The 25,716-nt window shown below is 39.2% G+C and overlaps 2 protein-coding genes across 2 annotated transcripts in view; both read right to left on the bottom strand.

Annotated features, from left to right (window-relative positions):
• The window catches only part of LOC118323812 (glycerol-3-phosphate dehydrogenase [NAD(+)], cytoplasmic), an 8,843-nt gene extending 1,963 nt beyond the window's left edge, over positions 1 to 6,880 (bottom strand). The window contains exons 1-6 of the mRNA XM_035655841.1: positions 6,770 to 6,880; positions 5,320 to 5,497; positions 4,658 to 4,798; positions 4,327 to 4,465; positions 2,603 to 2,715; positions 553 to 789 (exon numbers count right to left, since the gene is read on the bottom strand). Of these exons, the coding sequence (XP_035511734.1) occupies positions 553 to 789; positions 2,603 to 2,715; positions 4,327 to 4,465; positions 4,658 to 4,798; positions 5,320 to 5,497; positions 6,770 to 6,813 (852 nt within the window). The 5' untranslated portion in view covers positions 6,814 to 6,880. The remainder of the gene's footprint in view (positions 1 to 552; positions 790 to 2,602; positions 2,716 to 4,326; positions 4,466 to 4,657; positions 4,799 to 5,319; positions 5,498 to 6,769) is intronic.
• A 5,771-nt stretch (positions 6,881 to 12,651) lies between these two features.
• The window catches only part of LOC118324028 (acid-sensing ion channel 1-like), a 44,163-nt gene continuing 31,098 nt past the window's right edge, over positions 12,652 to 25,716 (bottom strand). Inside the window, exons 3-10 of the mRNA XM_035656136.1 lie at positions 17,019 to 17,169; positions 16,678 to 16,805; positions 15,010 to 15,160; positions 14,803 to 14,859; positions 14,474 to 14,627; positions 13,775 to 13,866; positions 13,614 to 13,693; positions 12,652 to 13,154 (exon numbers count right to left, since the gene is read on the bottom strand). Of these exons, the coding sequence (XP_035512029.1) occupies positions 13,035 to 13,154; positions 13,614 to 13,693; positions 13,775 to 13,866; positions 14,474 to 14,627; positions 14,803 to 14,859; positions 15,010 to 15,160; positions 16,678 to 16,805; positions 17,019 to 17,169 (933 nt within the window). The 3' untranslated portion in view covers positions 12,652 to 13,034. The remainder of the gene's footprint in view (positions 13,155 to 13,613; positions 13,694 to 13,774; positions 13,867 to 14,473; positions 14,628 to 14,802; positions 14,860 to 15,009; positions 15,161 to 16,677; positions 16,806 to 17,018; positions 17,170 to 25,716) is intronic.

Raw genomic sequence — 25,716 nt, forward strand, 5'->3', positions numbered from 1 at the left:
TGTATTTAATGTTGAGTAGAACCCATTTTTATATATTTACTGAGTGTGAAAGTTTGAATAAGCAAAGTAAAAAGTGATTTATTATTTTAAGAGATATATATGCATCTATAGTAATCATTTAAATTATTTGATCTTTTAGATTTTATGTTTTTATTGTTAGGCACTTTGTCTTCGAAAGCTACAATAAAAATAAAAGTTATATCCAGTCTGAGGTTTAGAACAAGACTTTAGAGCCTGCGGTCAAACACTGAAACATCATAATGCTTTAGTTAGGATATGTAAAAGATAAAGATACGACAGAAGTAATGCTTTATCATTTATGTTTCTAGCTCTTCAATAAAACATGCGATCCATCAGTTGATGAGTTAGTCGGTGTAGCATCCCTGGTTTAATGATCTACCTCTTTTACCACCATAGATCACTGATTGTGTGCACAGTCTGACCTTTTCTAGCGTTTGTCAACAAACCAAAAGCGATCCTCAGCTTTGGCTGCGTTGGACACATTTTATCGTCTCAAAAAGTGTTGTAGTGTTTGAAAGTCATCGCTCTCACCTTCCCCGTCTTCACAAAGGCTTCGGCTACTTTGCGGTTGCGGCCGCCGTAGCAGGTCGTGATGAGGTCGGCCACGCCGCAGCTCTCCAGGAAGGTCGCGGAGGACACGGGCCCGGCGGTGCAGAAAATCCGGGCGAAGGCAATCATCTCCATCAGGCCCAACCTGATCACCGCTGCCTTCGTGTTGTCCCCGAAGCCCAGACCGTCACAGAAACCTGCCCCAACTGCAACAATGTTCTGAAGGACGGATGAGGAGGAGGAGAGGTAAGTAAAGAGCTGAAGACGACTACCTGGAGGATAGTAACGGCACTCAAATACAGTCTAATCAGTGAATGGACTTCCATGCTCAACTTTCTAATTAGATTTAGAGAATTAATTATAGTGCGTCCCTTTTTAGCGTTTTAGAGGTTATACAACTGTTAGTCATTAAATCACATTGTGAGTCTCAGCGGCCAGGCAAGTTATTACGACGTTAAGCCACGTTTGTGAAGCATCAATGCAGAAAAATACTATTTCAGGACTGGATGGAGATTGGACTTTGCAGCCTGTGGGTTTATCTTCATAATCGACTAACCTGCAGGTTATTTGTTTTTAAAGTATTGGTTTAGTGCAGTGGTTCTTAAACTTCTTCTGGGGTGCTTCCCTTCAGAAATCGCTCGAAAACCAAAAAATATGAGGTGGCACCAGGACGAGCTCTACGCCAAGTCACACATGCACTTACACACACACACACACACACAATCACTTAGTGTTGTCAACGTGGTGATTTTCCTTCAAGATTTAGCAACTTTTAAGACCCTCTTAGCATCTTTATTTCTAAAAACGACAAATTTACCAACAGACTATCAGGGGAAAAGGTGAAAAATATACATGATTATATTGTAATTGATTCATAATAATTCATTCTCATGCATGCTGCTCAGAGTAACTGCAGTCCAAAGTCTCTCCCTCTCCTCAGGTGTTGCCTGTCGGGCAGGTTTGACCTTCTCTCTCACTCTCTCCTCTTGGATTCAGGTGTTCCTGTAACTTATAGGTTAATTCTTTGTTTGAGCTTGTAAAGATTTAAAGTTAGTTTGATCTTGACTAAATAATACTCGTGTGTGTGTGTGTGTGTGTGTGTGTGTATGAATTTACATCGCTGTCAGAAACAGGTTTGCATTTATTGATCAAATAGTTCCAAGTAAAAATAAGAAACAGAAACTCAACCAGTGACTAAAAGAATGAAAACTGACTGTAACCAAACACTGACTGTGATTTCAATTTCTTAGTTACTAGCAGAACTTCCCCTGGCGAGTCAATTTGAGACAGAGCTTGTTAAGTCTGAAACAGCTGAAAAGGACACCCGTCAATCAATTAAAGGGTTTCAGCTCTAATTTGGTACACAGACATTAGGTACAGGTTACATCTCCCTCGTTAATTCATAAGCGTGTGACACCTATGAGCTTGATAAATGTCTAATGGCTTTTAACTCACAACACCATGAAATATATTTCATCCTCATAATATGCATGCCCAAATTAAATGTAAATGTGGAGACTAAATGGCAGCACTTTGAGCATCCAGGCGGATACAAGCTTGACACCTTTCACAGAGACCAAAAAATAAATAAATAAGATTGTGCCTATAAATATTGCAAGTGCACTGCTTTATATTTTATTAAACATTTGGAGTTGGGCATTTATCTAAGAGGCAGATTTATTCAGTCGGTGTCACTGCTTAGAAAACCAAACTACACGTCACTTTCTGTGATTTGTGAGCATTCTGTTATTTTAAATCTGGTGTATATAATTAAGTACTTTTACCTTTACAAAGAGGCATCATAGCTGACTGATTTGACAGGGCTGCACTGGTGGCGCATTAGTTCATTGACTTTTTGCCCAGTGTACACAACAGTTTTGCAGCTGTCCTGTTTGTTAAATGGGCTCTAGTTGAAGTTTGCTACACTATTTTGCATGTTGCATAATAGTGTAGTTACAAACCGCAGTGGAAGTTCAGATGTCAGTCGCACCACTTTACCTGCATGCAGCGATGTTTGGTAATAAAAACTCACCTTCAGGGCTCCACAGATTTCCACCACATCGTACTCTTCTACGACAGTGACTCTGAAGTTGTTGGTCTGCATGAGTTCCTTCAGGAGTGCCCCGTGGTTTTTATTCTTACACCCTGGAAGCAGAAAACAGAACCAGTTTATTGTCTCTAGAAGAAGACCACCATTTAAAATTAGTAGAATTTTATCAAGAGGAGATTTAAAAACCAGCGGCTCTGCAACTTTTACAGCTGTAATGCAAATATCCAACAAATATTAATCCTGTTTAAAAACAGGTTAGCGTTGTTGTAAATCCTGAAGCACGCCGTGCATGTCAAACAGTCCCCGCCCACTCGGCTACACAGCAGATTAAACTTTCACCTCCATGCTGACGAAGCAGAAAGATTGAGAACACAAACTGCAACAAACACTTCCTCAAGGCTAAAACCTTCTTATTGTAACTTTAAGATTAGATTAGATTTAAACAACAATCCTATTCTAAGCAAAGACAAGAAATAAACTGATTAATGAATAATTATCATATTGGCTCAAATTAAATTGTTTACTATGTAAAGATGGATTCCTATATAGAGTATAGTTACATACAAATGTTGGGTTTTTGTTTTCCTCCAGTATTTTAAGATGAGAAGCTTCTCTGTGACGTGGGTTTGAAATTAACCTTTTTCCACAGTGTTAAAGTCACAACTAAGTTTTTGTCCACAATCAGTTTTCATTATTCTTTTGAATCCCTGGTTGAGTTACTGTTTCTTGTTCATATGTAACTATTTGATCAATAAATCAAACACAAACCTGTTTCTGACTGGTATACAATGATGGAAGTTTACATACACACTTTGAACATTATTATTATTATTTAGCCAAATAATCACAAACTCACCACAGTGACATCTTATATTTAAAGTAAAAAGGTTAAAAACGATTTAAATATTTACAAACCTAAACAAATTATTTAAATACAAACTATAGGAACAATGCAAAGATCCAGAGAGAAACACGTACTGACTGCCTGAGAGAGAGAGGAGGAGAAGGAGAAGAGAGAGAGAGTCGGTGCTGTTGGCAGAGAGCTGTGCCACATGCAAGGCGATGAGTTACAATATAATTTAACATATATATTCCTCACCTTTTGGTCTGAATAAGTCGTTAAATCCAGCAAGAAAGTCGCCAAGTTGGCAGCACTGGTCCCTCTCTCTCTCTCTCTCTGATTGATTCTGTGTGTGTGTGAGCGTGTGACGTAGAGCCCAACAATTAAAATGATACATCACATGAAGCGTAGATCATTTTTAAATGATAAATTTCTGTCCCAGAATTGTCCCAGACACTGTATCTTTGTGTCCCAGGAGCTATTTTTATTGTCCCCGTTATATAATACAATAAATAATATAAAATAAATGTTTATTTTCTGTGCTTTGATTGGAAGCTCTGGAAGCTAAATCGTTAGCCGCAGTAGTCATCCAGCCTCCAGCAGCTGATGTAGCTCCTCTTATAATTTGGCTCTTCTGAATTATTTACAAACGGAGCTTTTTACGATTGCTCCGAGTGCAGATCGCTCTCTGGGTTGTGAACTTCCTGCCATCATTACCATTGTGGTTGAATTATTCACTCGTTTCAGCTTGACCTACATTTCATTTGAATCAATGAAAGTGACTCCACTCTGTCGCGCAGCAGACATTATTTTTTGCAATTATATAAATTAAATTTAGGCTATCGCTGACGGTGGTCACACTAACCAATGGTGGTCTCACAAAACTTCTCATCAGCAACCTCATTGGCAATGTTGGCCCCCATCAGCACACTCATGGTGATACCCAGCTTCTCCTGGATCACATCAGAGATGAGTTTAAGTCCGTCGGGCCCCTCGTCGACACCCTGGAGGCGGAAAAACAAAACAAAAACACCAAGTCGTTTATTTACACGAGGCCATACCGAGCTGGTATTTGGGTCAAAGACCACAATGCACAACTGGCTGACAGCCGCTGGAACCCGAGTCTGTGACACAACATGAATCATCACAAAGAGGTGAAATATTCATAGATATTATAAAAAGAATGCAGCACGAACCTTGATGAGCGATATCCCGACCGCATCGGTCTTTATTTTGCCTTTAATGGTGTCGCACACTTTCCCAACGAACTGGTGCGGGATCACGAACACCAGAATGTCCGCATCCGTGGACGCCTCCACCAGGTCGGGGACGGCCAGCTGAGGAGGGAAGCAGGACAGTCAAACAGAGACGTAAAAGATGTATCACGAGTCGGTGAAATCACGACAACAATGTGTGAAAAATCTAATCGGTGATACTCTTTATAAAACAGAAGTTTCAGTAGCTGTATCGAGGTGTAAAGACTCAGTTTCACTTTTTATAAAGAAAAGGAAATATACATTGTTTTGGAGATTTCATACTCTATCTCAGAAATAAAAAAGGATTCTTTAATATGATAAAGAAAGAATATTTTGTAGGTTTTATAAGGAACCTTTTTCAGTCATAAATCTATATTAAAACAGAACAAAAATACTATTAAACAAATTGTGAATCGTACTGAATCACGAGTCGAGTGTATCGTTACATCCCGACAGAAAACTGGTGTTAAAGTGATTCAACTCATTATAAACGAGGCCAATAATCTACTGTGGAGGCTTGTGATGGAGGAATGGCTCAAAATAATAAACATTTTATGAGCACAGAGTATCCGAGCGACAGGCAGAACAGGGAGCTTTCTTACCACATTAGCTGGTAGCTTGTGCCCGGGGAGATACTTCACATTTTCATGGTCAGTGTTGATTATTTCAGTCAGTTTTCGGCCATTCACCATCTCCTCAAACACCCACATGTTCACGATGTCGTCAAATTTTGGATTCTGAGCGGTGTTGGCACCCACTATCTTGGCGATGGCAGAGCCCCTGTTGTGTTAACAGTCAGAGGTTAGCGTTTGAAATGACATAAGAACTCCTCATGTTACAACTTCACACTGCTTTTTAAAATAAATCTGTGAATTTAAAGTCACATGGGAAGAAAACAGAGAGTGTGGGTGTGTAAGAGATCCACTTAGAACAAGCGGAGGTGGTTAAAATGATCCAACATCCAGCGACTTTGCCTTCTGAGTCTCGATGTTAAACCCTTTTTGAGTTATTGCTCTCATGTGAGGGCTGATGTGATCAACAGGTCATTACCTAATTATGGCTCCTCATGTGTTCCCTGTTGGTGGCTCTTTGATTGTGAACCTGCTGTTTTCTGAGCACAATGACCTGGCAGGCTGGACTCAAGATAAGATGAGATAACGTGGCTGTCTACCCTCGATGTTGCTCTGCTGTGGAGGCAACACTGCGCCAGACTCCATTGAGAAATCTGCTGTTTTTACGTGTTTGCACAACAGTAATGTTACATAATGGGTTATACATGATTTTGAGGCACTCTTCTGATCAATGCTCCCAGCGCTTTAATTCGGCTTAAAAACAAAGCATAAAGCGTCTTTGCTGGGTTTCCAACAATCGTAAAAACAGTGTATAAAAACAGGTTTTTAACAACAAATACAATCAATCTGTTGAGTCGACAAACCAAAGCTATGTGCCGATTTACCCAGAACACTTTAAATATTCAATCATGACTCGAAATTATGTTTAATCTCAGTAGGATTTTGAAATCAACGACGTTACTTTAAACCAGGAGACTTTTAAATGGAGTTTGGCGACAGAAAAGCACCAACCGGACTGTATCTTAAAGCCCATTGTGGACGGTTACGATTAGATAATGGCCGTAAAATAACACTTAATTAAAAACACATTTGTCCTGTGAGGCTAGCTGAGGACAGTGGAGCTGACACATTAAATTAATAAAATAAATCCCATTAATCGTGACTGACATGTGGCCAGATTTCTGTACACTCAGCCAAATGATGCAGTATGTGAATGAAAGCTAAAAACTGGTTTGTGTGTTTTAAAAATAAATAAATAACGCTATATATCAGTAGTTATTAATGCTATAAAATAAACCTGCAAACGTCAAACTTAAACGTGGCTGGTTAACGTTAGCTGGCTGGTTGCCTAGTGATGCTAAGTTGGTTAGCAACGGTGCACCGGGCTGAGCCTTAGCAACGCACTCGAATAAGTTCGCCATGTTTAAACCCCCTGCGTCGGCTTTACTCTTAAAAACACATTAAATCAACGACAACGCACCAGTTCCCAGAGCCAATGATGCAGACTTTCTTCGGAGCTGCCATTGCGAAGGTGAAGCCGATGAGAGGTGGAGGTGGACGGACGCTGACTTGCCGCTGTGGAGCCGCAGTACGGTTATGCAACCAGCGCTCCGGTTTTATTGGCCTGTCCGAGGCGGGCGGAGACACCGGCCCGCCCACCGGAGCTGGGGGGCCAAGTCTGGTCATTCATTCACCGAGCGGTGGAGAGTTAGTGGGTGCAAAGGGAAATCGGTCAAAAGTCTCAGTGTGACACGTCTGATTCATGTGATAGACAGAAAAAACTGTCTATAATGATCATGTTCAATGCATAACAACAACAACAACAACAATAACAACAATAACAACAATAAGAATAGCAGAATAAACTGTACATTCAACCCAGAGAGTTAAATGCAATAACTGTCTGTCTGTATTGTGTATTTTTGTTTTATTTTTAACAATTATATTAGTAATTTTTTGGCAAATTCAGTGTTTTTTTGTTGTTCTATTAGCTCTTTTATTTGTTTTAACTGTGTACATTTCTAATGCAGGACAAGGCTGTTAAGAAGAGAGTTCAACGTTTAGATCTTAAATTGTAATCTAAACTTTATAATAATATAGTTTTCTTCACAGAAATGAAAGAAATGCTGCAGGTCGACAGTGTGCATTAAGTTTTCTTCCACCATTTATAATCTAGACTGCCTCATGACTCCCATGTTAAGCCTTGTTGACCCCTAGTGTGACTCCAAACCACCAGGTTAAGACACATATACAATAATCAGCTTGGAACAATAATGTGTGTCTGTTTTTCTACAAAACAAAAGTATAATTTCCACATTTGAATAGTTAAAATACTATGAATATGTATATTTTGTTTGTGTGTGTTTAATCTTTCTGCAATTTCCATCCTTCAAGACAATATTATATTTATATTTTTAGTGTAATGAAACACACTGAGTGCAATTTTCCATTATACATAACTGTATATATAAAAATACTACATATAACTCTTATTTTCAATTTTATTTTTATGTGTATTTTTCTTATCTTTTATCTTGTGTTGTATCTTGAGCTGCTGCTGCTATATATATATATCATGTATATTATGTATATTATATTACATATATATGTACAATATGTGTAATATCAGTATAATCTGCAAAAAGGAGAATGTTGGAAACACCTCTCATGATCCCACGATGATAACACACTTATAAACTGGCAACCAAACTTCCTAATATTACACAAAGTGGTTAAAAACGTCCACGAGCTACAACATCCTATATGTTTACATACATTTTGATATAAACAGCTCATTTTTAAGGTAACAAAAACACAAAGATTCCCACATTCAGGTGATTATACACTAATGAAAACATACAGATTAATATTATATTACATTCCTGCCAGTAGATCCTCCTAAATGTTTCACACTGGACCTTTAAAAGTACTTTTTAAACACTTTACTGTAGCACTGTGTCTGATTAGTGCCCTACAAACCTTTTCTATTTTAAAATGCCTCGCTCGCTCTACAGCGCGCTCACAGGATGCAGCCTGTGTGCAAAATAAAGCCAGCACATTAAAAGTCATGAAAGCAAATGTAGAAAAGATCACTGTGGGAGAAATTATTTGGTCTGGAGGGCTCAAACAAAAGAGGACCTTGTTGCGTAAGAGTTGGACAAACGAGGAGAATAAAGGAACGTAGGAAGGAGCAAAACTCCAGATTCAGCAGTGTGGTTTCTACGAGCAAGCATAAACTGAACAAATCCAGCTCACCACAGAGTTTTAATGATATAACTCCACCACAAACATAAAGTGTCATGAAGTCACAAGTGTTTTCCTCATGTGATTACAGTTCACTGAGCTAAAAGCTCTGTGAGGCTGTACTCTACTTCAAGCTAAATACTAACGTTAGGATGAGAACACGCTCACAATAACAATGTAAACAATGCAGATGTTTTAGGTGTAATGTTCACCATCTTGAGTGTAGTGTTTTAGCATGCTTGCATTAGCTTAGCACCAACATGACGGCTCTCTGTCCTGTTCTTATCTTTATGTAACTGGTATGTAGCTCCGACCACTGAGCACTGTCAGTCACTAAACCCTCTCAGGAAGAAGTTTTCTCTCCGTGTGCTTATGTTGCCATATTTTGCCACATATTTCACTCACTTACACCACTGAGTTTGCTGCCATCCACAACTCTTTTGTAACTTCATGTTTTTTGGAAATAAATTAGTTAGTTTAAAAAGGTCCAGTAGTTGCAACTTCCCTGCTTCACCCTCCTCTTCTAAGTGCAAAGGAGAAACTATAGTGGACACATAACTCACAAAAAACACAGATGACCATATATCTACAGCCCGTGTTCGGTTTGTCCGTTCTGGGCTACTGTAGAAACATGGTTCAACATGGCGGCCTTATTGAAATGTGACCTGTGATGTCTATAGATAAAGACTCATTCTAAGGTAACGAAAATATAACAATTCTTGTTTTTAGGTGATTATAAACTAATGAAAACATACCTGTGAATATTATATTACATTTCTACCAATAGATCCTCCTAAATATTTTACACTGGACCTTTAAAGTACTCTTTGAATGTTTAAGTTAATTTTTTGGTGCATTTTCTCCCTTTGAGAAGATCCTGACAAAATGGGGGCTCATCCCAAGCACTGACAGTATATATGGTCCCAAATGGACGACCCACCAACCAATTACATAAACCCACCAGAGAAGAGCAAAAAAAAAAGCCCAAAGTTATTACAATTCATCCTGAGGGGGAACATTAATGTGGAAAGTTGGAAATCCATCTGACAGTTGTTGACTCAGATTCTCCAGATGTGAACCTCACGGTGGGATCTGACGTCAAGGAAATTATTAAAAAATGTTTGGACCGATCACCATCCCGAGAGCCTGGCATGACTGAAAATGGTAAACAAGTGGAAATCTGTACAGAAAATAATATACAGTGAAAACAAATCTGTTTCTGCTGTAGATTAATTTGTGTTTCACACCCAGATACTGACTCTCAGATATATAAACACACATAATATTCCAGAGTATAAATGATGACACGTGACACCTCGAAGTGAATAAAAGTTACGTAAAGTTAGTATTTAATCTTTAATATAACAACTTCTTCAAGTTCATGATTTATCTACACATCACCAGACTAAAATAACCAACCTTTCGTATATTAAAGTTAAACAGGATTAAAAATGGAGGCAAAAATATAAGAAAAACCCAGAAAAAGCAACGGCAGCCTGGAAGGACTTTGTTTTTGATGTACTCGTGCGGTGGAAAATAACAATCCAGCTGTTCATTCTTCAGGTTTAAGCTGCTGTGACTTTAGCAAATACAAAAGAAATGGCATCATACTTTAATATTGTCTTTGATAAATATACTTTTCATATATACAGAAAAATGAAGCTGAGACACACAACTACTCTACGTTAAATAAATACTACGGACAGATCGGCCTATTCTAACACGATTATTATCAATAGCAATATTTACATTTACATTACAGTTGATGGTATGATTGTGCTTGATAATAACACTACACAGCTACACACTATACAGTTCCCCCATTCCCCTGTTAACATAGAGCTCAATGGGAATCTCTTAAAACCAAATATTGTAAAATGTTTTGTAAACAGAGTCCGAATAATGAGGCAAAACCCCCTTAAACATGCACACGACATGTTTGCAGCCTAACTGATAACAGATAGTGTTTTTTGGGTATGAGGGCGCCATGTTTCCTGCCAACCAGCTTCAGATTGAACACACACAGATCCATACATGCTCACAATATATACAACCGAACGCGCAGACGGATGACGACACACGTTTAAGACGCCTACTGTACAAAATGCTACATGCAACTCGGAGCCCTAGAAGATGGCAAAACACATTCAACATATTTATACTCAGTAATTTTTTTATCTCGCCGTGTTCGCACGCTGATGAAAAGCACGTACAAATGTATGACATTCCCCTAAATTAATGCATTGAAGTCTTTATAGTTCTGAGAGCGACAGTAAACAGTGGTTTGTCGATGAATCGAAATCAAACAGTATGTAGCACCTGGTTGATGTGGAGGAGAGCTTTTTAAAACATCGGTTCATAATATGTGTACACTGAATTTTGTTGTTTATCCATTCAACTCTTTTTTCATCTTAGAATACTTGTTTCAGCTCATTTACTCAATGATTTACTCTCACTCTCAGTTAAATATGAGGCTACAGTCTGCAGCCATTCAGGTTAGCTTAGCATAAATCAAATGAAAAGACCAGTGTGGAGGATTTAGTGGCAAGACTGACTACAGCTCCTTTTCCAAAAGTTTAGGAGAAACTACGGTGGCTGCAAAACTGATGAAAATCACAAACGCCCTTATAGCCGGTGTTTGGTTTGTCCGTTCTGGGCTACTATAGAAACATGGCAGACTCCTTAAAAAGAGTTCTTCTCCTCCTCCCTCCGCCCCTTCTGTAAATAAAGATGCTTATTCTTTGCAAACTGTTGCACATTATAAAAGTTTCTGTGTAATATATAAACATAATTTGTTAGGGTTAGGGTTTTTATAACTCTGTTGTACAATATAGAAACCTCTGCAATTTGTTTAAAATTCAAGACTAATTATAAGATAATAAAAACACAACAATTCTTATTTTCAGGTGATATCCACTAATGAAAACATACCAATGAATATTATATTCCATTTCAGCCAATAGAGCCTCCTAAATGTTTCACACTGAACCTTTAAAGAGTAAAAACAACACGTTGTGGTTTTACGGAGAAGTTATGTGGCGGACTATTTCATGACTTCCTGGACTCTTACCGTCACCTTTATGTTTACGCCACAAAGTCAAAATCTGTAAAACTGTAGAATGTAGAAAATGTACAGATTAAACAAATTAGATATAACGTGTTAATTTGCAAGCTTTGGTGCTTCAGGTGCATTTTATTATCACCAGACGCAGTCAGGGTAGCTGTTTGCAGTCTTTATGCTAAACTAAGCTCACCGAGTGGTATTCTTCTTCTTCTGATCTAATTCTCCACCAGAAAGCGAACAAACTTATGTCCCGGAAGTCAAATCACTCAGGGGTTTCTTGTTGTTGCTACAGCTGTACTTGGTCCGATATGACCAGTAGCTTATAGTGGCTAATGTAAGCTTACTTTACAAACTTTAGTTGTTGTTTAATGGACGTTACAGCCGTCAGTTTTCTGACTTTCTGAGTCTTATACTTCTGTTACACTACATACTAACATTATCCTGGGATTGTCCCTTAATTGTGGCCTTTTTTCACACTTTTTTTTTCACTTGTCGTAGCAGGAAAAAACACATTTATATAACAGTAATAAAAGGCTCTGTGTCGTGATGTTGTATGTCCCTGTAGACTGCACTATACAAGACCTGAAACTAACAGCTAAATGGAATTCAGCCATCATTGTTTATTATTTACACCTGTTCTATTCCTGCTGCAAGTCAAAATGTCTTGTGTAAAAAAAATGCTGTAAATGTTACATGTGCTCGCTCTGCTCATTTTCATAAAGGAAAGTGACCTTTTTGTTATTAATTTGATTGGGTTGTAAATTCTTCGTGTCACCCTTGCAAGATGAGGTAGTACAGTATACTGGCAAAATGCTCAGGTTTTTTAACAAGGGAAGACTTTTTTATAAGTCGAGGCTGGCAAGACATGAATAAAAAATGGGGGAAAAGTCAAGAACAAATAAGCAAAGATGAAAGCAAACTGCAAAGGACACAAGTGAAAAACGAAGAGTAGCACTGACATGCAAACGCCCCCCCCAAAAAAAAAGACCTAAAATAGTTAAAAAACAATTCATTGTAAGTGAAAATGAATTTGTCACATCAATTATTTTACAAAAAACCCTCTTCAGATTGACAGATGACGCACACCAACACAGCTGAGATTTCTAAAGCAGATTTACTGAACAAAATATGAACCGTAGCTTAGTTGATGCCCCCATTTACTGTATCTGTTACTATGTCTTGAGAAGCTGTTTTACAGATGACCATGCAGTTATTCTGACACTTTTGAATTCTGCTGTCCTGCCGTCTTTTGCCGTGGCTTCCTCTGACTTCGGCCACATGCTGTATTTTGTTGCTCACAAACCTTAAACAGGCAGAGTTCAAACATTTACGTTTCTCCCGCAGTCCGACAAACTGCAATGAACAAAGTCCACGAATACGCTCAGAGACAGGAGAGTTCAGCGGCGAATAAACCCCTCCCCCTCACGCCTGCCGGAGCCTAGTGGAAGTTACTGACGTGACACTTGACATCATCTAAACTCAGCACCGTTCCCTGGTCGTTGTTGTTGTTGTGCTTGTGCTTCTTATTGGAGCAGCGACACATCTTGTACTTTATCACCTGAGTAGAGAGAAAAACGGAGAAGGTCAACCATGATAAACACACATTTTTGGACGAGGATTCTGGGAAAAGAGACACGATGTGTTTGCATGCAGCATTTTAGAAATTCTCCAGAAGTCTCCACAATACAACTTGAAATGTTTCTAATTATTCTATTTTTCATATTAAGATTTTTCAGATAACTCACATGGAGATCTAAATACTGTTTCAAAGCCTTTTCCAACGTCAGTAATAAAGCTGTGATTGAAAAATACTGTTTCATTTTCTTTGTTAGTTCTTTGTTGGCCTAAATCGAGTCAGATTTAAACATATTGAATCTAAAACTAAAGAAATAAGAAAGAAGAAAGAAAACACCTACAGTCCCAGAAAAACATACACATGACCTCGGTGCCCTTGATGGTAGCTGCAGCTCCATATAAAGTAAATACTTATATACATGCAGTAAGATATGAGTCTCACCTCATAAAGATAGTCAAATATCTCCAGTATGGTGAGTATGCTCGCCCCAATAAAAAGCCCCATCTGACCACCGATATCACCTGAAATAAGAAGATAAAAATAATCTATAATAAAGAGAGAAAGATAACCCATCTACAGTATATAATGTAATAAATCTGTACCTAATAGTCCAGCCACTTCATAAGCCTTCTTCTGTTCAATAGTTTCATAGTTGAGAGCCTCAAAAAAGATGTCTAACACCAGAATATTCTCCCTGCAGAGGAAAGCAAAAGAGTCAAAACATTAATTTTCCATTTTAGGAAACACTTAAGTCACCTTTTTCAGCATTAATACGCAGCATAAACATGTAGTTTAAACAGATATAAGCGTTAACAACTATAACTCCATACAACCTTCACTTAATGAATGACAATATAGGAACACAACTGTAATAAAATATATCTTAATATGAGAAATTAACTGCATTATAGAGAGTTATAAACAATGTATTAAATGTTTATATACTGATTATAAATGCTCAATAAGGGGACTTAGAGTGAAGCGTTACCCCATTTTAACTTATCTTTGATTAATGAATGTATTTTTCTTTATTTTTGGTAATAACTTTTCATTATAAGTATGTTCCTTTTTAAAGATTTATAAATTAAATATATAATCATGTATGTGACATTTTTCTTTTATAGGCTATATATTGTTTCCTTTTTTCATTTTTCCTTTAACAAAACAATATCTTGTATGAATATTTTTCAATTACAGAAGTAATCCAGTGTAATCAGATACTTTAATCATGCACTAAAGAATATATATATGTATAAAAAAAAGGAAGTAATTAAGAGCATTAAAGAATGGTTGATCCTTACTTAATATACTGCTCAGATTTGTTGTATTTCTTTGCGAGATATTTAGCCGAGGCCTTGCTGGGGATCTTGACAAAGGACAGCTCTTTGCTGTATCTGGTCATGTTGCACGGCGTCTCACACACACAGAAATCATTGTCTCTCTCCACAAGGAAATCTGGAGAGAAGAAAGCCAGAAGCTCAGCTTGACCTTTTGAGCAGATCCATGCGGCTGTGACTTAAAGATGTCGTGCGATGATATGTGTGTGTATGTGTGTGTGTGTATGTGTGTGTGTGTGTTTTCTTTGTATCAGTTCCTTAAAGATTCAGAGGGACGAGGCCATTTTTCTTACCAAGAGCTGGGTCAGCACATTCTTTGTACAGCTCCGGGGTGCAGTAGGGTGCATCGCCTGGAGCCAAAGCAACACACACTCGCATCAATTTCTTTTTTTTTTTTTTTAGGCTTTGAAGTGCTGACAGTCTTTTTTTTTTTTTTTTTTTTACACTGCAGCATCATTGATGTAACTCTGATACAACGTAGGGCAAGAGTGGTGTCCTACCTGGCATGTGCACCATGCGACAGTTGCAGTTGTCCACCAGGTAGCGCGTCTCACAGTCGATGCGACAGGCCGTGATGCTGTAACTATCAAAGAAGTCTGAATCCATGGCCGTCACCTTACAGTCTCCCCAGGGCGGAGGAAGATAGATCAGCTGCAACAACAACACATCAGACATCACGTCACATATTAAAGCAGTTTTTCTACTCTATTGATTTATTTTACCTTTGTTTAACCACATAAGTCAACTGAGAACCAATTCTGATTTACAATGACGGCCTGGCCGAAAGGCAGCGTCAGGAGGCAAGTCGATACAAGACATTAAAAGTTTCCACACTTAGAAATAGTATTAGTACTTCAAGTATACTATGTGTACCCGCATGAATCAAAAGCAGGATGCTGCCAGTGAGAGAAGAATTAATCATGAAAACAGAAGAATAAAACAGCTAAATCAAATGTTTATTCTATTAATGTGATTTAAAATGATAATTCTGGTTTATTACAACTTATATCTTATATCTTGACAGTTTTGGCTCCTTTCAGTAATAAAAACTACTACTACTAGCTGAGATCAAGAAACAATTCCAGTTTTCTAAAAATAAGTTACAGACAAACCCCAGGTTGGGAAAACTCATTAGGGAGAGAAAATGAAGACACATTTAAGAACAAATACACAAAGTGTTAGTTCAAACATCAGGTAACACTTCACAATAAGACACATGATATCCTGAGCAAGAAAGACCTGATCAGTGATGAATAGTTAATAAATAACTCTGAACTGAGGACTATGTAGACGATAATGACGAGAGATACTATATCAGCTTATCACCAGGTAATGATTGTATTGTCTCTGTCTGCCCTTATCTCTCTCTCTCTCTCCATATCTCAGCAATTACTTTCATGAGTACAATGCTTACATGACTAATATATATGTCATATATCATATATTAATATACATGTCATATACCACAAGTGATGTGATCCTACATGAACACAATATTTTCTGCCAGAGTTAGAGCAGTCACTTTGAAACAACAGCGTCTGCCAGATGAATAAACGTAAGTGGTTTGGCTCAGTTGGATAAAGGTGATGTGATATGCGTCCTTGCACTAATCAGAATTTAGCATTTGAATGACAACAGGAGGACAGTTGTGGGGTTGTTGCTTATGTTGCCAACCCACCGTCAATCAAACCTGATCAAACTACACCTACGCAGTCCTGATGAAGCAGCCTGACATCTAACAAATACATAATAACAAAGGATGCTATTTTTTTTTTACAAACTTACTTTTATTTTTTACTTATTTAGTCATGAAGAACTTAAAGGTCCAGTTTGTAACATTTAGCTGGATCTATTGGCAAAAATTTAATTTAATATTCACAGGTATGTTTTAACTTATATATAACGTATAATCACCTATCATGTTGAACCAGCATGTTTCTACAGTAGCCCAGAATGGACAAACCAAACACTGGCGATAGATAGGGCGATTTTTGCCGTTGCTTCTCCTACACACTTACTGTAGTTCTCATTCTCAGGTTGTCAGATGCAGATGCGAAAGGTTTTCAGTGAGTTGCAATCTGTAACGTCACAACTAGATGCCACTAAATCCTCCACACTTTAAGATTTCTTTAACAAATGCCATATGTACATATAAAGATGACTTGTACCCTCTGTTCCTGGCAGGAGACAAACGTCTGAAACCCGGGTGCCACTCCGAACCCGAGCTGGTCAATAAAGGACGGCTCGTCCTGGCTGTGGATCTGAACTTTGACCCCAGCTTCAAATGATGTCTCATCTGCAGGAAGTCAAATAATGAGGAATCATTGCCACGTGGCGTGAAAATGTGTTTCCCTAATGAATCCAGACACTTAGAAGAGGTTTATCTCTGAGTTTCATACTCTGAGGTATTAACACTCACACAGACCACCCACACACACACTGTTGTTAGAGTGAGACAGATAATCAGACCTGGCAGCCGATGATTGGAGTGAATGATGTCCTGACTCACCTGTTTCTCCCCAGACAGGCAGGTATTCATCCTGCTGAATGTCCAGCATGAGCTCGAGTCCATTACCCATACCTCCCTTGGTGGTGATGAGTGGAGGGCGTCCATCATCGCCGGCGTTAAAGGTGTAACACTTCCCATAGCGAGTGAAGACCTGAGAGACACATGAGGAAAGATTTCACAGCTGTAAAACAGAAAAGAGTTTCTTAACAATGCTTTTCCACTGGGGGTCAGTGTTGGACTCTTTTCTTATATGTGCGTGTGTGTTTGTGTGAACATGTGTGTATACAACAGAGATAGTGTGAGAGAAAAGGAACATGTGTGACAGAAAAAGAGAGAAAAAGAGGGCTAGACAAGGAGAGTGGAAGAGAAAATGATAGAAGAGGGAGAAGGACGTCTTCCCGTGGGTTTGTGGATTACACAATCAAACCAGTGAGATGATGGAGACTGGCAGACTGGTGATTTAACATTCCCTCGCATGCTCTTTATGGCACTTATAATGGACCTGATGTTACCATGGAGACCAAGCATCCCAGCCAGGAAGAAACGTAGAATTAAATTATTAAGCAAAAGCCGAGACACAGATGTTACATTGAAGCCGTGCGAGATATCAGCAAAAAGCACACATGACATGTTTAAACAGCCATGAGTGCACGACAGTAAATAGACGGAAACGTATCAATATGGAGCTTCGGCCTCTTTCGGCGAAGAGTTAATCTTGCATTAGAGCGTTTAGTGTTTCATGAGTCACATAACCCATGCAGAGAGAATGGGTGAGAGAGTGGGAGAGCAGGGAGTAACGGAGAGCAGGGATGTAAAGTGAAAGGGACAGAGAGAGGGAGAGAGGGAGTTTAGCTGCTAACGCTTGGAGCAGGCTATTGTTCAGCGTTATGGCACAGAATGACATATCTATGATTAGAAAGAACAAACCAACCAAGTAATTGTTGAGAAAGAGTTCGGGTCCTGCCAAGGGCAGTTTAAACATTTCGGCCATCTATCAAGTCAGCGAGAGACTGCTGGTTGCAGAAGCAGACATCAATCTGAGTGGGGAAAAAAACACATCCGGCGCTATCAAGAAAGGCAAATGAAAGGCACGGCGAGCCACAACAACATTTTGACTCGTACCGACAAAACCTGAAGGGACAAAGAATTGTGTTTGTTTCACGTGAGCGAGACTTAAGAGTCTACAGCTCTGCGAGGCCGCAACCTAAGGCGTCAGCGTACGTCATCAGAACTGCTTGTCGGACAGTTGAAGAGCTTGGCAAACCCCCCTCCGACACGTCAGAATTTCTGTACGTTTCTGAAACCGACAACATTCACACTCACTTCACACTGTGATTGTCCGGCTGCACGAAGGAGGGAGAGGGAGCCAGGTCTTGAACTCTCAAGCTCTGTCTGTCCCTGACTCACTCAGTGTAGTGATGAAGTTATACCACTGGTCGTTGCTCTTTCAGAATGAATAGAAGCGAACTATCTTCAATTACATCCTAAGGAGCACGTTGACCACACAAGATCCAACCATCAGAGTCCTGTTATTACTATTTCTGGCATTTCTTTATGTAAACAACCAATATATAACACTATGAATGCCTTCCAGAAGTGAAATTGTGCGGCATGTGACCTTGACTAAACACTCATTCCCACTCACTGGTCACATGTTCTGTGAACCCTGCTGGCTTGTTTAACATCTGTAAGAACCGACCCCAGCTGACAGAAAAGTCTCTCCGCAAAATGCAAAAGCATAAATGTGTCAGATCGTACAGTGGCTGCACTTTACTGTACTTCATAAATAAGTCAGTCATTACATAAACGTTGAAGTCCATGTGTATGACGTGCGCCTGATGGGATCGATACGCCTTCACCTCAGCGAGGGGACATCAGGTAACATTTGTTCTCTGCCTCTTGCTGAATAGTTGATGTTGTGACAGAGGTGGTAAAAATAAAAACATCCAACATGTATAATGCACAAGATCTGCACAGCATGCATACTGTGTGTGCTTGTTCTGCTTGTTATGAGGAATAAATAAATGATTGTGCACATATGAAAAAAGGTTATCTGCATCAGAAATCATATGGCACACGAGTGAAGAGAAAGATTCTGACTTCTGAAGAGTGAAAAATTCAGTTTACTTGTTAGTTTTGACGTGTGTGCCCTTTGAACACTCAAACGGATAAATCCTTTTTTTTTTCTCCACAGAATTTAATACATTACATTACTAACTGCAGTTTTCACGGGGCTATAATCTTCCCAGCTCTGTGATCAATAAAGCTGTCACTCACACACAATTTCCCATGTATTGAAAAGCACTCAACAGAGCTCGACTGTAATTAATCATTATGCACATAATTATGCATATCCGTTTTTCTTTTTTTTTTTTTTTTTTTTAGGGGCCACTCCAGATTTTGAAAGAATCTCTAAATCACAAATCCGTGCACTTTCCCATCCATTTACTGAGGTCTTCAGTCATGCAATCTGTGAGCTGCTAAAAGACGTCTCAGCAGGATAAGTTCAATCCATTAGTGCTCTGTTGTTTTATGGGAATGTTTTCAAAGACTTTAAAGCCGTCTCGGTTAAGTGCAAACACTTTCACTGTTATTATGCTGTACGCTTAAACAGCTACCGCGGGGGGAGAAATGCTATTTAAATGCGACAGCGAGGAGACGGCGGCCCACGGTGACCAGCACTAAAATATATCCACGTGTTGCATCCTGTTTGTGTAATTTAGGTCTGATTACAGTAAAACCTGGGATAAAAAACTATAGGCAACTGGGTAACTTTATACACGAGTAACCTTCAAGAAAATAAATAAAGGGATAAATATTAATAAGACGGCAGGAGGGCTCCAATATGGTGGAGACCGCCTGCTGTAGACTCTTCAATATGGTGCCTGAGGGTACTTGTGAGCAGTCCACAGAGTATGTTCTTTAATCTTAAGCTCACATTTCTTTTTCATAACACTTGCAAGGAAGTGTATGAATAGTTTCCATTGTGTCAAAACATTTAAATGCATTACTGATATGTTTTTATTAATTTAAATAGCACACTGGAGCCTTCTTCCTTATTCTGCTCCCCCCTTCCCTCACCGACTTTCTCCTCGTTCTACTTTTAGAGTTTCACTTTCATGATCTATCAAATAATCGGTTAACCTTGATTTAGTTGAGCTGAGGTCGTATTAGTCACAACAACCTTCAGTGTTAATAACACGACCAGAGGAAAAATAACCTCCACATCAGCTATTGATGAGAATTCAAGCTCTTTCTAGTGAGCCAGATCATTTGGTTCAGCTCAGCAATAAGCAGGATTTTCATTTAGGACCACTTATGGCTTTCTTAATTTAGCCAAATTTGACCTATGATATGAGTGCACATATATCACTTAAATTATTAACTATTCACAATTTCCAGAATACCATAATTTCACATATAATGTAAAAACATCTATAACACGATTACATGTGTATTGAACATTGTATATTTATTGATGTTTTGTATGCTGATGACCAGTGCAACATATAAAAGTGTCACCATGCCGTGTCCTGTTTTTAACAAAGTGAGACGTTTTTGCATTTAACAAATACGTTATAGGATCATCTGGTTATTCTGTACTGTATTAATTTATGAAAAATAAAAACCAGGACACATAATAAACACAATTCCAAATCAAATTGTTTCAACCTTTTATATGAAAATGACTAAAGGTTACTCTATTGAAAGAAAAAAAAAATCAGTTTAATATGGATGTTTGTCAAGCACACAAAGCAGACCTCACAACAATTATCTTCCTTTAACAAGCTCTCACTCTCTAAAAGTCTCTCTAGTGGCGAGGCATGCTAACATGCTCACTGTGACAATGCTTAAAGGCAGACTACTGTAGCTTAGCATGTTAGCATACTGAGTTTTCATAATGATCATAACTAATCACAAAGTACAGCAGAGGCTGTCTAGTTTTGAAGTATTTGGTCATAAACAACTGGACAAATTCAAATTGTGACCTGATGATGAAGTTTAAGACACAAATACAAGTTTTAATTCTGTGTCCTTGTGTTAATTGTTCATTTATCTCGTTTTTTATATCAACATCACTCTCTTTTCTCTTCATTTAAAACTATTTTTCATGACTCGCTTTGAACTAGGGGATGATTACCTGAATGTATTAGATCAAATGTGCTTCGGGGTGATTAGCTAACCCCATCCATCATATGGAACTTCACTTGACATCACTAGAGCACAATCATTGTCTAATTTATTCACTCAACTCTTATCCTGCTCTTCCTGATCCAACGTGGATAAAAGAGGTGTGATTGCAGGTGAACAGTCCTCTGCAGCTCCGTATCGCAACCTATTCCTATTTTTTAATGTCTGCCTGCAATCCAAAAGAGATATTTCGATTTCACTTAAAACCAACAACAGATGCATGATCATTCAGACAAACCGAAAGTCTGTGTGTTAAAAGCCAACAAAGCCAGTGTAACACTGGTGTGTTCTGTAAAGGCGACTGATTGCAGTTTAAACTCTTTCTGATGGGTGATCTTGAATCACAAATCAGTATAAAAGGTAAAAAAATAATTCAGGAATAAAAGCATCAAAGCCAAACCATCCCCACCCCCCCTTCCTCTGTTCTGAATGAATAGCTGACTCACCACGCTAATAACCAGACCAGGAACAGAGAACCACTCCACAGAAAAAATAAACTATAAGCAGGGGGTTGAAAGCCAGAGGCAGAGAGAGTGGACCCTGTGTGTGTGTGTTTGTATGTAATAATGATGCCCTGATCAAACCCTGAGTCAGTGGTTGTCAAAATAAGAAAGTTAAGATTAGAGGCAAACCAGAATAGGTAGAAGCGAACTGCAGGGCTCCTCGGGGAGTATGGGTAAATAAAAGGCTTCATACAGAAACAGCTTTTCTTAATTAAACCAAAGGACTGCACGGACATTACATTACTGAGATCCTGGCTGCACGGATATCTGCCAGCTTTGTGCCTGTAGAGTTAAAATCGTGACTGCTTTTTCATATTTTGGGTGTAGTTTTAGCCAAGTTAGCGTAGCACAGCACCACGGGGGATAGCTGTCGGTCTGTAGGACGGTCTGTCAGTCCACCACTTTGGTTTGGACTGAAATATCTCTACAACTATTTGAGGAATTTCCATTAAACATTAATTGTGGTGAGAGGATAAAGCCTAATGACTTTTGTGATCCTCTACAACCACCACCACACACAACCACGTTTTTTTTATTTTTTTATTTTGCTGTAGATGCCCTTTTCCTGTCATTTCTGGAAGTGCAAGTTAGCAATAATAAATATTTAACATCTGGTTATACTTTTAACATAAAGCTTGTGTGGTTAATGTTCTGAAATGGTCGCACTTTAGAAGTTTAGGCACAAAAACAACTCGGTTAAGATTAGTTACGTTATGTTTCTGGCGTAACTTGCGTACGTTACTTCAAAGAAATTGAAGGGATTCTTTTTAGGAGTTATCAATATCAGACAATGGTGGTTTATTAGGATCCTTTGTACTCTGCAGAAGTGTAAAGAGGCTAGACCATTGCATTTTTCTGAAGGTCAAAGTCAGAATAATGAGTGAGAATTGATCATGCAAATCAAGACCATTATGTCCACCATTGCATTGACTGTTGGATGACACCTTGGGGCGGCGCAGGCTGTAGGGCATGGCCGCGTAATGATCACCTAATCAGTTTGGATGGCCAGACCGCATATTGACAACGGAGCAGAAAAACAGGATTCAGGATCTGTCAGCCAAAGATTTCCAGTGTTTGAGGAAAAGTGAGTGTATAATCTGAAATCACTTTAAAATGTCAGAATTCAGTATTTCTAGGAAACCATCATCAGTCTCTATCCCACCTTACCTGCTGCTTTATAGATGAAATATCATAAAACCTCCTCCACTGTTGTTAGGGGAATTTTCATCTATCATATGTGGGGATTTTAACCTCCAGCTCCCACACAATGAAATATTTCTTTACCTCCCATGTTTCCTTCCTTCCTGGTCTACATTACTTTTTCCTTGTTCCCTTGTGTCTCCTGAACTATGATGTTCATTCCCCTGTGGACTCCTCTCCATCTCCTGCCGCACTTCCCCACCCACCCCTGCTTCATTTGATGAATATTTCACAGGCCAGTAGAGACAGTCCTCCTCCTCTCTCTTCCTATTCCCAGACACCGTCCGTGCTCTCAGTACCTATCACCTTCAGAGACGATAGCATCATAGCCCCGGTTAAGGTGCACCTCAGGAGACCAGAGGAGAGCGTGGAGCATATCTTATGAAGAAAAATGAAAGTGTGTATTCACTTACAGTTGTATATGCCTCAGAGTGCTGCCTCTATCTAAAAATCTGGATTTTACTGACTTTAGCACGATCACAGCACAAATTGGGCGGGCGTTATGATACAAGATTGCAGGTGAGAAGAGGTGAAGAGGTTGTATGAATGCATTATTATACTGTCCACTGGTGGAAGAGGTACTCACATCCTTTACCAAGTAAGTAAAAGTATCTACACAACAATAAAAGTAAAAGTCCTGAATCCTGAATTTAAAAATTCTACTTAAGTAAAAGTATAAAAGTAACAAAATGTGGTTTAAAGTGAGACTGATATATGAATACAGGTATATACAACATAATTAGACTGTTAATACTCATATATCAATGTGTAAGCAGCATTTTACTGTTGAGGGAGCTACATTTAACTACTTTATATACTGTTAGAGGTCAGGCACCTCCAAAGGGTCACAAGATTAATTTGAGGGCTTATGAGATGCAGATACTTTGCTCTAATGTTTGCTTTTTTTTGTTCAATATTTGATAATTGGACCTCTTTGGGCCTTTTAGAGGAGAAATGTCACGTGACTAGCGGGCCGTAAAGTCACAAATGCTGCAAAGATTTAAAGAGAGGTTTGAAGTTCGCTCAGGGAATTGTTGGCGTATTTTATCATTTAAGAAAACAATGATTGATTGCTGATTAATCAATGATGAAAATAATGTAATAATATTGGAAAGTGGCGCTAACTTTTTATATAATTTAGATTGATGTGGCGCACTGGGATCCGAATCTGCAGAGAATTAAAGAGGGACCCTTCCTGAGGAGAACAGAGGAGATTCACAACAAAACAACATAAATGATCAAGCGGAGGCAGTAGAGCCTGCGGGCCACTATCTGTCTCTGAGGACAATTAATTGTTGGTTTAATGCAATCCCCGGTCTCTATGGTGGATGGACTTGCAGTGGTACCGCACACAGAGAGGAAATAATGCCCCGAGGGGAAGGCTCCCTGTAATTCCTCCCACCTGTCTATTCACCAAAATGAAGAGAGAGGGACATTTTTGTTGAAATAACTACTGAAAAATGATACTTTCATATTCCTCTACTGCAGAAGCTTCCTGGTGAATAATGGAAATGGTCTTGTGAATTTGGACGGGAGACATAAATGTCTTAGAATTGTCAGCTCACATTCATTCAGAGCTGTTCAATTTTCTATAGAGGCTCTTGCAGTAAGCAGACACCCTCTTATTCACCCCAAGTGAGCAAAAGTAGAGTTGAGTTAGAAAGTAAATGGCTGCTTGAAGGAATAAGACATTGGCTAACAGCCAGTAATATATAACTGTCTAACTGTAACTGCATAACTGAGATGCAGTCATTTTTATGATATAATTATATTAAATTTAACTAGTATACAGCAGCTTAAAAGTACTTGCACTGCTTGCAATTTGCGACATGGAACATCAATCTCAGCATTGTCACACCCTCCTCCTGCACTTCTTCTCTCTCCGACCCTTGTGCTGAACCTCGATATGCAGCAGATCCATATGGGATGTTGAAACCTCCTCTGCCTTCCTTTTCCCTGCACATCACAGTCGTCACCGTCGCCTACAAATCTCCTGCCTGCCCGCTTGTGCCAACCATGCGTAGAGCCCACGCTCGTGAGAGCTGTGAAAGAAATGCCAGGCAGTGAGAGAAGCAGCAGCTCGCTGCGCTAGCACTCCAGTGTGCAACGCCCTCTCGTCACGCACAGCTGAGTAAACATCGAGGGATAAACAGCCCCGGGCCCAGTCAGCAGGGCAGAGGCCTTACTACAGCTGAGGGCACTTTACATGTCAGACATCAGGGTTAACTAGGATTAAATCCTCATGTCAAGTGTGAAAGCAGTGTTTTACAATGTCTATCTATCTATCTATCTGTCTATCTATCTATTATCGTATCTATCTATTATCTATTCTATCTATCCTATCTAATGCTTCTATCTAGTCTATCTACCGTCTGATCCGTATCAAATGGATGTATTGTGATAATACTGTGTATAATATAGGACAATGATCCGGGGCCAAAAGTAAGGCCGCCTAGTTCTAATGACCACAGATCCGGCTGAGTACTTTGACTCGGAGCCATATTAGAAGTCTGGTAAGGCAAAGAATCCTCCTGTGGTGTAAAAGGCCGGAGGTGGCCCTGGACGCCGGTCCACCATGACGGAAAGAAAACCTCTCTCTCAATTTCTCTTTTTGGTCTGTGTTTTTTTTTCTCTTCCAGGACTGCAGCAGAGCTTCGGGCGCTCACAACAGGCAGAGAGAAAGCCATTTGATGGGGGTGGCTGGGTCCCAACAGTGTTCTGCTTTCATTCTGTATTTGTTGGGTAACACGCAGCCTGTGGTGGGCTGTGATGGGCTGCACCACGCCTATCGTCCTGTTTGCAGC

This window comes from Morone saxatilis, unplaced genomic scaffold (assembly GCF_004916995.1).
Source record: "Morone saxatilis isolate NCDOM2014 unplaced genomic scaffold, NCSU_SB_2.0 Contig15, whole genome shotgun sequence".
NCBI classification, from domain to species: Eukaryota; Metazoa; Chordata; class Actinopteri; family Moronidae; genus Morone; species Morone saxatilis.